This window comes from Ranitomeya variabilis, chromosome 5 (assembly GCF_051348905.1).
Source record: "Ranitomeya variabilis isolate aRanVar5 chromosome 5, aRanVar5.hap1, whole genome shotgun sequence".
Classification (NCBI taxonomy): Eukaryota; Metazoa; Chordata; class Amphibia; order Anura; family Dendrobatidae; genus Ranitomeya; species Ranitomeya variabilis.
The window spans coordinates 212,215,709-212,234,004 of NC_135236.1; the positions used below are offsets into that span (position 1 = coordinate 212,215,709).

General features: G+C 41.8%; 1 protein-coding gene across 2 annotated transcripts in view; it reads right to left on the reverse strand.

The window, feature by feature from the left end:
- WDR72 (WD repeat domain 72) overlaps positions 1–18,296 on the reverse strand; it is a 563,678-nt gene that overhangs the window by 346,436 nt on the left and 198,946 nt on the right. For both annotated transcript variants that reach the window (XM_077263771.1, XM_077263769.1), the window contains exons 13-14: positions 16,142–16,362; positions 11,875–12,070 (exon numbers count right to left, since the gene is read on the reverse strand). In XM_077263771.1, coding sequence (XP_077119886.1) covers positions 11,875–12,070; positions 16,142–16,362 — 417 coding nt within the window. The remainder of the gene's footprint in view (positions 1–11,874; positions 12,071–16,141; positions 16,363–18,296) is intronic.

Genomic DNA, 18,296 nt, shown 5'->3' on the forward strand with positions numbered 1-18,296 from the left:
GCACTTGGATTGTCTTTCCCCAGGTTGGTTCTCACCTGGTTCGTTAGGCCTGGGGTGTTGCTATTTAAACTTCCTGGATTCTCAGTCCAGTGCCTGGCATCGTTGTAATCAGTTCATTTCTGTTTGCTCCTGTCTTCAGGTCCTGGTTCCTTGCAAGATAAGCTAAGTCCTGCTTTCTTATTTTTGTTTATTTGCATTGTTCTTATTTTTGTCCAGCTTGTACAATATGTGATTCCTGATTTCGCTGGAAGCTCTAGGGGGCTGATATTCTCCCCCCTCACCGTTAGTCGGTTCGGGGGTTCTTGGATATTCAGCGTGGATATTTTGCAGGGTTTTTTGCTGACCGTATAAGTCATCTTACTATCTTCTGCTATTAGTCAGTGGGCCTCTCTTTGCTAAAATCTAGTTCATTCTTACGTTTGTCTTTTCTTCTTACCTCACCGTTATTATTTGTTGGGGGCTTGTACTATAACTTTGGGGTCTTTCTTCTTGAGGCAAGAGAGGTCTTATTTTCCCTGACAGGGTTAGTTAGTTCTCCGGCTGGCGCAAGACGTCTAGAATCAACGTAGGTACGTTCCCCGGCTACTGTTAGTTGGTTGTGCTAGGATCAGATATACGGTCAGCCTAGTTACCACTTCCCTATGAGCTGGTATTTATGTTTTGCAGACTTTGCTGAAATCTCTGAGATCCTCTGCCATTGGGATCATAACAGTATGCCAGGCCTAGTGAATAGTTAATGCATTGCAGAAGCGGGATTAAAAGAAAAGAAGTTCTGAGTTTTTTTTTTTGTTTTTTTTCCTTTCTTCCTTCCCCTTTTTCTCTGAGTGGCTTGAAGCTTTGCTGCAGACATGAATGTTCAGACCTTGATTACTAGTGTGGATCAGCTTGCTGCACGAGTGCAGGGCATTCAGGATTTTGTTGTTAGCAGTCCTATGTCAGAGCCTAAGATACCTATTCCTGAGCTGTTCTCAGGAGATCGATTTAAATTCAGGAATTTTAGGAATAATTGTAAATTGTTTCTATCTTTGAAACCTCGTTCGTCTGGAGATTCAGCTCAGCAAGTTAAAATTGTTATCTCCTTCTTGCGTGGCGACCCTCAGGATTGGGCTTTCTCGTTGGCGCCAGGAGATCCGGCATTGGCAAATATTGATGCGTTTTTTCTGGTGCTCGGATTGCTTTATGAGGAGCCTAATCTGGAAATTCAGGCAGAAAAAGCTTTACTGGCTATCTCTCAGGGCCAAGATGAAGCTGAAGTGTACTGCCAAAAATTTTGGAAATGGTCCGTGCTTACTCAATGGAATGAGTGTGCTCTGGCCGCAAATTTCAGAAATGGCCTTTCTGAAGCTATTAAAAATGTGATGGTGGGTTTCTCCATTTCTACAAGCCTGAATGATTCTATGGTGCTGGCTATTCAGATTGATCGGCGTTTGCGGGAGCGCAAATCCGCTAATCCTCTGGCGGTGTTGTCTGAACAGACACCTGTCTCAATGCAATGTGATAGAATCCTGACTAGAACTGAACGACAAAATCATAGACGTCAGAATGGGCTGTGTTTTTACTGTGGTGATTCTACACATGTTATATCAGCATGCTCTAAATGCCTAACAAAGGTTGTCAGTCCTGTCACCACTGGTAATTTGCAGCCTAAATTTATTTTGTCTGTGACCTTAATTTGCTCATTGTCTTCCTACCCTGTTATGGCGTTTGTGGATTCAGGTGCTGCCCTGAGTCTTATGGACTTGTCGTTTGCGAAGCGCTGTGGTTTTGTCCTGGAGCCTTTAAAAATTCCTATTCCTCTTAGAGGAATTGATGCTACGCCACTGGCGGAAAATAAACCGCAGTATTGGACACAAGTGACCATGTGCATGACTCCTGAACATCGGGAGGTGATTCGTTTTCTTGTTCTGCATAAAATGAATGATTTGGTCGTTTTAGGTCTGCCATGGTTACAGACCCATAATCCAGTTTTGGATTGGAAGGCTATGTCTGTGTCGAGTTGGGGTTGTCAGGGAATTCATTGCGATTCTCCGCCGGTGTCTATTGTTTCCTCTACTCCTTCAGAAGTTCCTGAGTATTTGTGTGACTATCAGGATGTATTCAGTGAGTCCAGGTCCAGTGCTCTTCCTCCTCATAGGGACTGTGACTGCGCTATAGATTTGATTCCTGGTAGTAAATTTCCTAAGGGACGAATATTTAATTTGTCTGTACCCGAGCATGCCGCAATGCGTTCTTATGTCAAGGAGTCTTTGGAGAAGGGGCATATTCGTCCATCCTCTTCCCCTCTTGGTGCGGGATTCTTTTTTTGTGGCCAAGAAAGACGGGTCTTTGAGACCTTGTATAGACTATCGGCTTCTGAATAAAATCACTGTTAAATTTCAGTATCCTTTGCCACTATTGTCGGACTTGTTTGCTCGGATTAAGGGTGCCAAGTGGTTCACCAAGATAGATCTTCATGGTGCGTACAACCTTGTGCGCATTAGGCAGGGAGATGAATGGAAAACTGCATTTAATACGCCTGAAGGTCATTTCGAGTACTTGGTGACGCCCTTTGGGCTCTCTAATGCTCCTTCAGTGTTTCAGTCCTTTATGCATGATATCTTCCGGAAGTATCTAGATAAATTTATGATTGTTTATCTGGATGATATTCTGTTTTTTTCTGATGATTGGGATTCTCATGTAAAGCAGGTCAGGATGGTGTTTCAGGTTTTGCGAGATAATGCTTTGTTTGTGAAGGGCTCAAAGTGTCTCTTTGGAGTGCAGAAGGTTTCCTTTTTGGGTTTTATTTTCTCCCCTTCTGCTGTGGAGATGGACCCAGTTAAGGTCCGAGCTATTCATGATTGGACTCAGCCCACGTCTGTTAAGAGTCTTCAGAAGTTCTTGGGGTTTGCTAATTTCTACCGTCGTTTTATCGCTAATTTTTCTAGTGTTGTTAAACCTTTGACCGATATGACCAAGAAAGGTTCTGATGTGGCTAATTGGGCTCCTGCAGCCGTGGAGGCCTTCCAGGAGCTGAAGCGCCGGTTTACTTCGGCGCCTGTTTTGTGCCAGCCTGATGTCTCACTTCCCTTTCAGGTTGAAGTGGATGCTTCTGAGATCGGTGCTTGGGCTGTTTTGTCGCAGAGAGGCTCTGGTTGCTCTGTGATGAGACCATGTGCTTTTTTCTCTAGGAAGTTTTCGCCTGCTGAGCGGAACTATGATGTTGGTAATCGGGAGTTGTTGGCCATGAAGTGGGCATTTGAAGAGTGGCGTCATTGGCTTGAGGGTGCTAAGCATCGTGTGGTGGTCTTGACTGATCACAAAAATCTGATGTATCTCGAGTCTGCTAAGCGCCTGAATCCTAGACAGGCTCGTTGGTCATTGTTTTTCTCTCGTTTTGACTTTGTGGTCTCATACCTGCCTGGGTCGAAGAATGTGAAGGCTGATGCTCTTTCAAGGAGCTTTGTGCCTGACTCTCCTGGAGTCTCAGAGCCAGCTGGTATTCTTAAAGAGGGAGTAATCGTGTCGGCCATATCTCCTGATTTGCGACGTGTGTTGCAGAGATTTCAGGCTGGTAGACCTGACTCTTGTCCACCCGACAGACTGTTTGTTCCTGATAGATGGACCAGCAGAGTTGTTTCCGAGGTTCATTCCTCGGTGTTGGCAGGGCATCCGGGGATTTTTGGTACCCGAGATTTGGTGGCCAGGTCCTTTTGGTGGCCTTCCTTGTCACTGGATGTGCGGTCATTTGTGCAGTCCTGTGGGACTTGTGCTCGGGCTAAGCCTTGTTGTTCTCGTGCTAGCGGGTTGCTTTTGCCCTTGCCCGTCCCGAAGTGGCCTTGGACACACATTTCCATGGATTTCATTTCTGATCTTCCGGTGTCTCAAGGAATGTCTGTCATCTGGGTGGTGTGTGATCATTTTTCCAAGATGGTCCATTTGGTGCCCTTGCCTAAGTTGCCTTCCTCTTCCGATCTGGTTCCTTTGTTTTTTCAGAATGTGGTTCGTTTACACGGCATTCCTGAGAATATCGTGTCCGACAGAAGATCCCAGTTTGTGTCCAGATTCTGGCGATCTTTTTGTGCTAAAATGGGCATTGATTTGTCGTTTTCATCTGCCTTTCATCCTCAGACTAATGGCCAAATGGAGCGAACTAATCAGACACTGGAGGCTTATTTGAGATGTTTTGTTTCTGCGGACCAGGATGATTGGGTGACCTTCTTGCCATTGGCTGAGTTTGCCCTTAATAATCGGGCTAGTTCCGCTACTTTGGTTTCGCCATTTTTCTGCAACTCTGGTTTTCATCCTCGTTTTTCCTCGGGTCATGTTGAGCCTTCTGACTGTCCTGGGGTGGATTCCGTGGTGGATAGGTTGCAGCGGATTTGGAATCATGTGGTGGACAACTTGAAGTTGTCACAGGAGAAGGCTCAGCGTTTTGCCAACCGCCGCCGCGGTGTGGGTCCCCGACTTCGTGTGGGGGAGTTGGTTTGGTTGTCTTCTCGGTATGTCCCTCTGAAGGTTTCCTCTCCTAAGTTTAAGCCTCGCTTTATTGGTCCTTATAAAATTTTGGAAGTTCTTAATCCAGTATCATTTCGTTTGGATCTTCCGGTGTCGTTTGCCATTCACAACGTGTTCCATAGGTCTTTGTTGCGGCGGTACGTTGTGCCTGTGGTTCCTGCTGTTGAGCCTCCTGCTCCGGTGTTGGTTGAGGGCGAGTTGGAGTACGTGGTGGAGAAGATCTTGGATTCTCGTCTCTCTAGACGGAGGCTTCAGTATCTGGTCAAATGGAAGGGCTATGGTCAGGAGGATAATTCCTGGGTGGTCGCTTCTGATGTTCATGCGGCCGATTTGGTTCGTGCCTTCCACGCTGCTCATCCTGATCGCCCTGGTGGTCTTGGTGAGGGTTTGGTGACCCCTCCTTAAAGGGGGGGTACTGTTGTGAACTATACTTCTTGGCTCCCTCTTGTGGTCACTAGTGGTTGGCACTTGGATTGTCTTTCCCCAGGTTGGTTCTCACCTGGTTCGTTAGGCCTGGGGTGTTGCTATTTAAACTTCCTGGATTCTCAGTCCAGTGCCTGGCATCGTTGTAATCAGTTCATTTCTGTTTGTTCCTGTCTTCAGGTCCTGGTTCCTTGCAAGATAAGCTAAGTCCTGCTTTCTTATTTTTGTTTATTTGCATTGTTCTTATTTTTGTCCAGCTTGTACAATATGTGATTCCTGATTTCGCTGGAAGCTCTAGGGGGCTGATATTCTCCCCCCTCACCGTTAGTCAGTTCGGGGGTTCTTGGATATTCAGCGTGGATATTTTGCAGGGTTTTTTGCTGACCGTATAAGTCATCTTACTATCTTCTGCTATTAGTCAGTGGGCCTCTCTTTGCTAAAATCTAGTTCATTCTTACATTTGTCTTTTCTTCTTACCTCACCGTTATTATTTGTTGGGGGCTTGTACTATAACTTTGGGGTCTTTCTTCTTGAGGCAAGAGAGGTCTTATTTTCCCTGACAGGGTTAGTTAGTTCTCCGGCTGGCGCAAGACGTCTAGAATCAACGTAGGTACGTTCCCCGGCTACTGTTAGTTGGTTGTGCTAGGATCAGATATACGGTCAGCCTAGTTACCACTTCCCTATGAGCTGGTATTTATGTTTTGCAGACTTTGCTTAAATCTCTGAGATCCTCTGCCATTGGGATCATAACAGTCTCCCCACGGATACAGGACAAGGAGAAGTCTGGCGTGTTTAGGGACTGCAATCTAAAAGCCATATGATGTGTAGTGCTATGAAACGGGCACTGAGATGAGATGCAACTGTGTGTATTGAACTTTGATGACATGTACTATAAAATGCTATGCACCTTTAGGTGTGAAGTAACATATTAAAGGGACTTTTGTGTTTGAACTTTTTGGGTCACTGCCTCTTCACTGTGTACGATGCTACTGCAGCATTACATATGGTTGAAAGAATGCGGGCAGTGTGAACTGAGGCATACCCCAAAGTGTGCTGCATAGCGTTGTGCAAATCTGCTGGAAAGATTTTTTCAAGATAGCTTGCTGTGGCTCAGAGGGGTCATGAAGATTGAAGACTTCTGGCGGTAACTCAGTGGGGTTACGAAGATTTACTGTGGATCGGCGGGTCCATGAAGTCTGTGTTGCAGAGGAGCTGCAGTTGCAGCAAAAGGTTCTGCAGCAGCAGGAGCTGCAGTTGCAGCAAGAGGTTCTGCAGCAGCAGGAGCTGCAGTGGAAGCAGCAGAGAATGTGCTTATGTGCTGTGTTGGGCGTAGAACCTGAAAATGTTGAGACACCTTTCATAGGGGTCGCCAAATTAGGATCAGAGTGTAATCCTGATAGGCTCCCCTTAGAGGTATTGGCAGGAGAGACTGAAAATGTTGTTTTTCGTTTGAATAGCTCCTAATGGTAACATCCTCACCTGTGACCTGTTTGCTTGTAATCAGTGTGTGTGCATAAAAGCTGATTGAGTTTCTGGGATCCAGACAGACTCTTGTATCTTTCATCCAGCCACTGACATGTCTGGATTCTGAGTCATGAGGAAAGCAAAAGAATTATTAACGGATCTATGGGAAAAGGTAGTTGAACTGTATAAAACAGGAAAGTGATACAAAAAGATATCCAAGGAATTGATAATGCCAATCAGTAGCATTCAAATCAGGGACTCTGTAAAAACAAGACCACGGTCAGACAGACCAACAAAAATTTTGTCCACAACTGCCAGGAAAATTGTTCAGGATGTAAAGAAAAACCCACAAATAACATCAGCTCAAATGCAGGACTCTTTGAAAACTAGCATTGTGGCTGTTTCAAGATGCACAATAAGGAGGCACTTGAAGAAAAATGGGCGGCATGGTCGAGTCGCCAGAAGAAAGCCATTACTGCTCAAATGCCACAAATTATCTTGCCTACAATATGCAAAACAGCACAGAGACAAGCCTCAAAACTTCTGGAACAAGGTAATTTGGAGTCATGAGACCAAAATTGAACTTTTTGGCCACAACCATAAATTTTACATTTGGAGAGAGGTCAACAAGGCCTATGATGATAGGAACATCATTCCTACTGTAAAGCACAGAGGTGGATCGCTGATGTTTTGGTGATGTGTGTGCTACAAAGGCACAGGAAACATGGTCAAATTTGAAGAAAAGATGAATGCAGCATGGTATCAGCAAATACTGGAAGCAAATTTGCACTCATCAGCCCAGAAACTACGCATGGGACGTGCTTGGACTTTCCAACAAGACAAGGATCCAAAACACAAGGCTAAGTCGACCTGTCATTGGCCACAGCAGAACAAAGTTAAAGTTCTGGAGAGGCCATGTCAGCCTCCTGACCTCAATATCATTGAGCCACTCTGGGGAGATCTCAAGCGTGCAGTTCATGCTAGACAGCCCAGGAATTTACAGGAACTGGAGCCTTTTTGTTAAGAAGAGTGATCAGCTTCACCATCTGAGAAAATAAAGAACCTCATCCACAACTACCAAAAAAGACTTCAAGCTGTCTTCAATGTTAGAGGGGGCAACACAGAGGATTAAGAAATGGGGTATGTGAACTTTTGATCAGGGTCATTTGGAAGTTTTGAGTTGTCATTATGATTAAAAAAGAGAAAACACAGTAGTTTGACAATAAATGACTTTACCAAACCACTATCCATGAGTGGAGAAAAAGTTTTGGTGCTATCATTCACTGTTTGATGCATATCAACCTTCACCCAGTGGATACGTGCAGCCTGGAGGAGGTGAGCTGACAATCTCATTTTATATAATTTATACTTCAGTTCATTTTTTGGGGATAACTGTATATATAATACCAATGTATTAGAAGACTTCAGGATTTTTACAATTTAATTGCAGTCTGTCCCTTTACAATACAGAACCAAGAAAAAAGGATGTCAATAGCACTGACCTACAAAGCCATCCACAAGCTGTCCCCTCCCTATATCTCTGAACTAATCTCCCAATATCTTCCCTCACATAATCTTCGATCCTCACCAGACCTCCTACTCTCCTCCACACTTATTCGTTCCTTACACAAGCACCTCCAAGATTTCCCCCAAATATCCCCCATCCTCTGGAATTCCATGCCTCAAAACGTCCGATTATCCACCATCCTCAGATCCTTCAGACAGAGCCTGAAAACCCATCTCTTCAGGAAAGCTTACAGCCTGCAATAACCATTCTACCACCTCACCAACCACCTGAGCTGCTGCCTCCTCACCACGAGAGCTGCTGCACCCCCGACATACTGTCTCTTCTCCATTATCCCATAGAATGTAAGTCCGCAAAGGTCCTCTCCCCTCTGAACCAGTCTGTCAGCGTAAATTTGTTTACTGTAAACGATATCTATAACTTTATATGTAACCCCTTCTCATGTACAGCACCATGGAATTAATGGTGCTATATAAATAAATAAATAATAATAATAGTAATAATTAGTGTTGAGCGATACCGTCCGATACTTGAAAGTATCGGTATCGGAAAGTATCGGCCGATACCGGCAAAGTATCGGATCTAATCCGATACCGATACCCGATACCAATACAAGTCAATGGGACACCAAGTATCGGACGGTATCCTGTATGGTTCCCAGGGTCTGAAGGAGAGGAAACTCTCCTTCAGGCCCTGGGATCCATATCAATGTGTAAAATAAAGAATTAAAATAAAAAATAGGGATATACTCACCCTCCGACGCAGCCTGGACTTTACTGTCGTAACCGGGAGCCGTTGTACCTAAGAATGCGCGCTTGAAGGGCCTTAGATGAGGTCACTGCGCTCTGATTGGTCCGTAGCAGTCGCGTGACCGCTACGCGACCAATCACAAAGCAGTGACGTCACCTAAGGTCTTTCAAGCGCTTGAAATACCTTAGAAGACGTCCGCAGCTTCTGATTGGTCGCGTAGCGGTCGCGTGACCGCTACGCGACCAATCACAAAGCAGTGACGTCTTCTAAGGTATTTCAAGCGCTTGAAAGACCTTAGGTGACGTCACTGCTTTGTGATTGGTCGCGTAGCGGTCACGCGACCGCTACTGACCAATCAGAGCGCAGTGACCTCATCTAAGGCCCTTCAAGCGCGCATTCTTAGGTACAACGGCTCCCGGTTACGGCGGTAAAGTCCAGGAGCCGCCGGAGAGGTGAGTATATCCCTATTTTTTATTTTAATTCTTCATTTTACACATTGATATTAATCCCGATACCGATTCCCGATACCACAAAAGTATCGGATCTCGGTATCGGAATTCCAATACCCGCAAGTATCGGCCGATACCCGATACTTGCGGTATCGGAATGCTCAACACTAGTAATAATATGTCTGAAAAAAGCCAAGAAAGCAGAAATTTTGCCAGGGTATGTAAACTTTTGAGCGCAACTGTACATATTAATCTTTAACATTTTAAAAATTACAAATGGACTTTTGCTAAAGTTTGCTTAGTTTGCTTAGTTTGCTAAGCATGCTTAGTACCTACATCATAGGAAGAGACTACAGTACAAAGTGCCAAAATAAAATACAATTTATTTAAACATCATTAAAATACATTTACTTTCAAAATATCCAAGGTAACTACATTCCAAGCAGGGACCACCCTCAAAGACGATACATTCCAGTACCAGAAGTGCTAGTGTGGCTAAGTATGCCCAAAGCCTATAGTAGCCAGTGCATAGAGAAAGGATACACTATTCCTTGTAAAGAGGCTTTTAGTGAGATAGTTACAGAAAGCACTTACATGGATGGAGGGTCTGTGATTCTGGTACTGGAGTATATCGCCTTTGAGGATGGTCCCTGCTTGAAATTTTGCTTGGTCTTCTAGACCTTATATTGATATCAACTATTCATGTTAATTTTCATTTCTTAAAGGGAAATTGTCACCACCCAGGGCATTTTTAAGTAAAAGAGCCACCTTCAGCAGCACTAAGGCTGCATTCTGTGAAGGTGACTCTTATGTTTCTGATCCCTAGTAACACTGAAATATTGCCTTTTATAATTTGCGCCCCATGCCTGTATTGAGTCCAAGAGGTATGCTGTTTCCCTCTGTTTCAGCCACCTCCCAGCCATCCATCATCCCCCACTTGCGTCTGTGCACCGCCTTCTGTGTTGCTATTACATGCCCGGCACCTGCGCTGTGCTAACAGTTCTCAGGCATGTGCAGTGCGCGCTGCCCGGGAACTGACATCAGGCTATATTGCCTGCATGTTGCGGAGGCTGCCTTTCTGGCTGGTAGATACAGATGGTTTCTGAAAGCTGATGGCTGTCACAGTCCCCCAGTAACAATTTCCCAGTCGCCATTACTTTTCTAAGAAAGTTGTGGCTGTGCTACACCAGCATGTCACAGACAATATCACTCGTTCCTTGACTAAATCTATGTCTGCCAGGGTGCATTTTACCACAGACACTTGGACAACTGCCTCTGGTGGCTGTGGGGGCAGACACTGCTCCACAAGTCTTGGAATCCCCAAGGCTTGCAGGACAAACCTCTACATTTAACACTTCCTCCACTGCTTCTACCTCCTCCTCTATCTCCTCTAGGGCCTCCACCTGCACCCTCAACCTCTGCCTTAATGAGACACATGTTCCAACAGTCAGAGCGAATCACTATCACCTTTGTACTGCATAGCCAGAGCTCACCACAATCAGACAGTGTTAAAATTGATATGCCTTGGAGATCGGAGTCATACAGCTGAAGAGTTGGGAACAGCTCTCCAGGCTGAGCTTGATCAATGGCTGTCTCCGCTGAACCAGCATCCAGGGAAGGCCATGTCTGATAACGGTGCTAACCTGGTGGCAGCCCTATGCCGAGGCAAGCTCACACACATGCCTTGCATGGCTCACATCCTCAACATGGTGGTACAGCGTTTTCTCTATCCTGGCCTGGGTGAGCTGCTCCACAAAGCACCTAAGCTACGTGCTTAATTCTGCCGTTCACACCCCTCAGTTCATGAACTTGCATTGATACAGAGGTCTTTGTCCATGTCAGTTAACAGGTTGATATGTGATGTGCCGACAGAGTGAAATTCCACTCTACACATGTTGCAGCAACTGTGATTGCAGCAACGAGCCCTGTATTCAAGTTTAGGTATTTTGTATCCCATGGTATTATTGTGATGACATACATATTGTAGGAGACAGCCTCATTATTAGTTAAAACTATTAGTTAAAATATTTGCACATGCATTACTTCTAGCTATGTTATAAAAGCAATCCAATGTTCTATGTGCTGTTTTATGCCTTTTTAAGCTTAATTTGTCTGAGAAAAAGCTTTATCTATAACTTATGTAAATATTTTTAAGCCAGAAAAGATGTGTTTCAGGAGTGATACCTTTTTCAGCTAACCAGAAAATTTATATTTACAAGTTCTTTAGGAGCACAGAAGTCCTTTCATCAGGCAAGTTTAGAAATGAATAACTCAGACGAGAGCAGAACATTTTGAAATATATCATAACAAGACAATCGTACAAGGCGTGGATAAGGTGATGCATAAAAAAGAAAAGCCAAAGTAATAAAACAAAATAATGTAAGACAAAAAATAAAATAAAGTAAGCTACTTTGGATTATCCCTAGGATGCATCACTCCATCCGCCCATGTACAAATCCCTTGTAGTTCTCTTGTCTCACTCATTCATTTGTAAATTTTCACCATGAAGGTTCCATAATTTTTCTTGCTTGTTAATAAAGGTATCACTCCTAGAATTCTTTTGTCATGAAAGTATTTACATATATATTTCTGGCTAACATCATACCACTATATAATATTTTATTGTACACTGAAAAGTGATCTTAAACTGCTGTAGAACGAAATAGACAGTGTGGAAATAATGGATTTTGTGTTAAAAATCTGTGCCCCGAGCGCAACATTCTTGTTTATTCTATTACCTTAGGATATACCATTAAAGTAGAATACTACCTGATTCAATCTCCCATACATATATGGAGCCATCTTCACAGCCAACCACTAAGACTTCTTCCACCGAATGCCATTTCAGAGACTTTACTGGAAATAGATGTTTCCTAGCATGGAAAAAGCAAGCTCTCTCCTGAAGGTTGAGAAGTGCCACTGAATTATCACTACATATGCAGTATATGCTCTGGAACAGTTTTACCTGTCGACGGAAAAGAGAAAAAAAATGACAGAGCATAAGCATCTCATCATCAGTTATCTAAAAGACTTCATTTCAGTAGAGCGTTGTAGAGTAATTCATTGCATTACTTACTACTTAGATACCTTGGTGACTTGTTGGGCTTAAAAGGAACCCGTCATTAGATTCATGCTGCTCACTCCACAGACAGCATGAATCAGAGCCTGGCTGCATTTCAGAGAAAATGTAGCTTGAAAAGATGTCAGGGACATTTCGTAGGAAAGATTGAGCGAAACGTCCTCTGAACTGATATGCAGGACTAATCAGCAATTACGGGAAACATTAGATGTATTAGTTATTGCTACACCAGGTACTGAAAGCAAAGGGTCACATACTTTTGCAACTCGCAGAAATGTGATATTGGATCATTTCACTCATTTAAAAATTGACAAAGTAGAATATTTGCAACTCATTCATTTGATTTGGTTCACTTTATCTACTTTTAAGACTTACTTGAAAAACTGCTATAGTTTTGCTACAAATTTAAGCAAAATATGGAAAATATTGAAGCGTTTACAAAGTTTCAAGCACCAATGTACACCCTCTGCTCTATTGTATACAGGCTTCGCTGACTTTATCTAATATCTAATCTAAGTTATTTTTTACTACACCTGCGTATATGTGTATGTACTGTAGTCTGTCTATGTCTATATACTCGGCTACCTTCTCCGGTATCCAGTGCCGTTCTTCTCCTCTACTGAGTGATGTCACTCTTAAGACTCTCCGGGTCACGCTGTGCTCTGCATAACTTGGCAGTGACTTTTACATTGTAAGAATATGAAATGTCAGAACAAGGCTTTAAAGGCTTTCATTCTAAAAGAGACTTAGGGTTCACAAATAAAGCATAGAGTCTGAAGAGTGGTGATGTGCCTGAGAAGAGGACCAGATGGATGCTGGATACCAGAGACAGCGGCTGTGGGTAAGTATAGTAATACACTGAAAGTACACTACATACACACATACACAGGTTTAGTAACAAAAAATCAACCTTCATGGAAGGGCTTATTAATCGTAATTCTTATGATTTATATCAAAGACTCCAAATATAAAATTCTTTATTAAATTAGTATTATAACATTAGGTTATGTGTTAACATGACAACATGACACCAGGATCATCAAAATATAAGAACTGGAAATCCTCATCTACCTTGTCATTTTGGTATACACCGTAATGCGTATAATACTAATACAAATCTGTGTCATGTCTGTGAGTTGATGCTTTTACTTATTACACATTGAAACTAAAATTTATTTCCAAAATACAACACCCATTTGTCTAACACATGCACAATGTCGTATGCCAATTTTATTTATGGTGCACATGTATTAATATCACAATTATGTATTTAGTTGATTGGGTGGAGGCATCAGCACAGTTTCCTTTGACATAATGGTGCATATTGTAGATTTTTTCCCACTGCTGGATGGAGACTTTTGTGTTGCATGCTGACTGTCTGTCAAAGTTCTATGTATTTTATTCAAAAGGTCAGGCATTTTTTTAAATGTCAAGTTTAGCTGACCTAAAGCTGTCTTTTTAAATTATTTTTAACTGTACCAAAACAAAAGTGCATCAATCAATAATTAAAACAGAATATCGCTTTACTGAAGTTGACACGTGTCTGAAATATAGAAACGGATGAAGCAGAGCTTAATTTCCAGTTTAACTCTTTGGGGTTTTATCTATATGTTGCAGTAGTGCTCTCAGATAAATGAAAATTCTAGGAAAAGTTAAAAAATTATTCCAGTTTTTTTTACTATAGTTAAAGTTATAGTAGCTCTTTGGCATTCATAAGGAATACCCTTTAAGTACAGTGCTAAGCCTTCTGGACTGTTAATACAGGCACATCACCACATTCTCTGATGAATGCTTCCCTTTTGGCCAGAGTATTGCAGTTGCCTTTTAAACACAAAAGTGTCTGTATAAAAGATGCAATAAAAAAAATGTGTACCTGGTCATTTGTTCTATGATTGGCCGTCATGTTTACACAATCCAATGGTCAGCAATGATAGCCTACCCTATTATCTGCCTGTTTAAAGGGACTTGGTCGGTGTTACCAGAAACACAACATAACATCTGTCCACAGAATATGATTCATTTTTAAGAGCAGATAATCTTTTAAAGGCAATCTGTCAGCTTCCTCAGTCTTCCCAGAACCCCTAAAATGTGTTTATTGAACCCTTCATGTAACATGATTAGTGAGCCGATTAGTTCGGGGAAAACAATTCACCCAGTATTTAGCATATTGCAACCACAGTTATAAGACGGGCTTTAGGCATATTTAAAAGTCTATAAGGAATAAAAAGGAGCTGATTAGGAAGTATATAAAAGGATCGCGAAATATCATGGTGGCAGTTTTGTGGGCCTGGGGAAGCCGACAGGTTCCCTTTAAATGGTGAATGATGTGATCACAACTCACAACTAATGAACAATGTCAAACAAGTTTTTACATAGGACGAGAATAGGAAATGAAATAATTAATAAGCGATTGTTTCATCGCAACATCGAACATCGTATGCTGTGATCACACAGACATAATCTGAAGTGTAGGTGTGTTCAACGTTCAAATCCCATAAGAGATACTATTCATCTCAAACACAGCATTGTAAAAACATTTCCATCAATGCTGTACAAAACAAATTTAATTCAAATGCGGTGGCATTTGCGATAATAATGATGAGCAATATGACACAATTATTTGCTCGTTTTAACAATCCAACCGCTATAGATCAATTACCCCGTAATACAATCAACCAATTACTGAAAGCCATACCCATTTACAACTTGAATTTCCATTTCTCTTTTTTGCACATCTAATTGTTGAACGAGTGAACAATCTCCATTTACATAGCACAATTTAAAAACATTAATGAGAATGTTTTCACTCGCCTAAATGATTTCAAACACATTTTTGGACACATTTTTCAGTCGCTCAATTCACTCAATTTACCAAGTTATCATGAACGAAGATTCTTTAACCTTAGAATTTGAAGAATTATTAGCCAGTTTAAATGTGCCTTAAGTGTCTAACTCTGGGGTTACACAGAGAGCTGATTACCACGCTAAACTATCTCCATTAGTCACATAAACCATAGAAATAGTTTGATTAGCACTCGTAAATGGAGAGGACAGGATCCACATTCTTCTCAATGATGAGCCTTGTGATGGGATCTCCAGAAATTATACAGTCTTGCGGATGGGTTTAAAATTACTGATGAGTTATCACAAAATAATAATAGATTGTCTTAAAAGGGTTCCAAGATATACATTATGGATAAGTTATTTGTACAAAAGGTCATCAATATCAGATCATTGGAGTCTAACACCCAGCTCAGCTCTCATTTACTTCCAGTGCACATTCAACGGTACCAAGTAGGCTTTGACTGGCCCACGGGGGAACAAGGGAATCCCCCAGTGGGTCCTTATGCAGAATTCCCCCCACTTATAGCAGAACAGTGGGCCCCAAGGTCAATGTTACAGGTAGGCCCTAGCCACTCCAATCTGACACTGGTGCCAAATGTCAAATTCTCAAGATCTGATATTTATGACCTTTCCAAAATATTCGTCATCAATATTTTAGTTCTGGACTGTCCCTTTAATTGAAGGATTGTCCCAAAACAAGATTTAGTTCTTATATATAGGATAGGTAGTAAATGTACGATTGTTGAGAATCTGGTCAATGGAATTAAACCGATCACAAGACAGAGGTCCCATAGTTCTCTGTGTGTATGGAGTGGTGATGTCTGACTGCCACTTAATTCACGGCTTTGAGTATACTGAAACAGTAGTGTACATGTGTGATCAATACTCCATTAGAACTGAATGGATCAGTGGACACATGCTAGGTGCATTTGATTCTCACTGGTGAATTTTAGAGCCCTATTCTTGTGAAGGATTGGAATCATGCTGGATAGACCATAATTTTATCACCTATTCTGTGGAAACATGATTAATGGAGTTTATAAGACAATCTCTATATTGGCAAATTTTAGCAAATGTACGGTATAGAAGCTTAAACTAAAACCTTCTTCTTACTTTGCAATCATTTGGTGAGACTAGCAACTTCAGGATTGTACCAGACTGCAGCACAAACTTGTGAAATATTTCCCCCGTGAACACATCCCTCCAAATTATAGATGAATTCTTATCCCCAGAAATGAGCCAACTTGGATCATATTTCTCTGATCGTCCATGAGGGTAAAGTAGACTTGTCACACTGCTGTCATGGCCTTCAAATATCTTATGTGGCAGGGAACCTATATGCAATGAAAAATGTGAGGCAAATAATTATTTAAAAAATACTCAATTAGTTAAGGTACAGAGAAAACAGTGTACAAACACATGTTAAAGGGGTTCTCTACTACTTGGACAGACCCTTCTTAAATATCAAGTAAAATAAGAAAAACTTATACTCAACTCATTCACCTGTGCAGACATCACTGGAACAGCACCAGAGAGATCAAGTTTTTCTTATTTTACTAGGGCATTAAAAAAAGTGGTTGTCTAAGTAGTGGACAACCCCTTTAAGATTAATTGAAGATTGTGATATGGTAAACTGCAAAAAATATGACTGTTGTTATTCATTTGGATATATTCCATTGGTCAACAGGCAAGGGTCATGTTGGATAACATGATGTAAAATACACTAGTCACAGTGCACTAAGAAAAATCTTATGCATTATACAAAACGTAAAATCGTGCAATTTTCTGTGACTGAAGGCCCCATATACATTAAACTAATTTTAGCTGAACCCTCCGATATCGACCGGTTTGGCTGAAAGTCTAATCTGTATGCGGGAGCCGGTCGACTGATGGTTGAGGGAGATGTCAATCACACATGTCCTATTTCTGATTGCAGATTGGATTTTTCTTCTGGAGACAAGTTTCTAGCTGTTGTGATAGTTGTCAAGTTGTAAAATTTAAATTGTAATTTCCTCTATAAACAAGGCTGTAATAACAGAGATTCATTTTCTGGGGATTTAAATAAGAACATGCCCCAGAAAATGTCATATACCGTACATCTTTCTCTGTGTGTGAAACATTTAATGATGACGCACAACACTGCTCTCCTCACTGATCTTACCACCGGCATTTACTATGAGGACAATCAGGGAAGGGAGTAGAACAGAGCTACGTGCTCTGTGTACGTACAAATGCCTTCTGCATCTGCAGCTCTCATCCCACAGCACTTCTCTACTCATCCTTACACCACACTGACAGTGCCATGGTATGAGAGCTGCAGAGGCAGAGGATGTTTAGGCTATGTGCACACGATGCAGATTTGCTGTGGATCCACAGCGGATTTTTCCACGCAGAAACGCTGCAGATCCGCACTGCGATGTACAGTACAATGTTATTCAATGGGATTTAAAAAAAGCTGTGCAGATGGTGGGGAAAAATCAGTGCGGAATTGCTGCAGATTTCAAAGAATTGGATGTCACTTCTTTTGTGCGGATCTGCAGCGTTTCTGCACCCCTCCATGATAAAAATCCCCAGTGGCAAAAACCGCAGAAAATCAGCACAAAATCCGCATCAATTCCGCATAAAAAACTGCACAAAATCCACTTAAAAACCGCGGCAAATCTGCAGCTGCGGATTCTGCCAGGAGATGCGGATTTTGTGCAGAAAATTCTGAACCTCTTTTCCTACGTGTGCACATAGCCTTATAATCACACACAGCTCTGCCCTACTATTGTTCTCTTGTTTGTAATCAGTGTGGTTGGCGGTAGTAAGATTAGTAAGCAGAGCTATCTACCATTATATGTCTAACACATACAAAGTCGGGTCTGACATTCCTTGGGGGGTTGTTTTTTTTTTCCCGAAACGTCTATGCCTCCTGAGACAAATCTTTGCTAATGTCTCCTTTGTTTCAGTAGAAATTAGTATCTGAACTTTACAAGCCAATATTTCAGTAATGGAAATAAGAAATAATAATTAAAAAAAACAACATTTAATCCGCTCTGCACCCACTATCCCATATTCAGGTCAATTTAGCTTGATGAAACTTGTAAAAGATCCTCTTTAAAGAATAATTATTTCATTGAATGAATATATATATATATATATATATATATATATATATATATATATATATATATATATTAGAGTGCTGACAATCAACAGTGGTCAAGGTCCTTAGACTAAGGCCTATCATTCAAAATACTGCTCTGAAATTCACAGCTCCTCCATG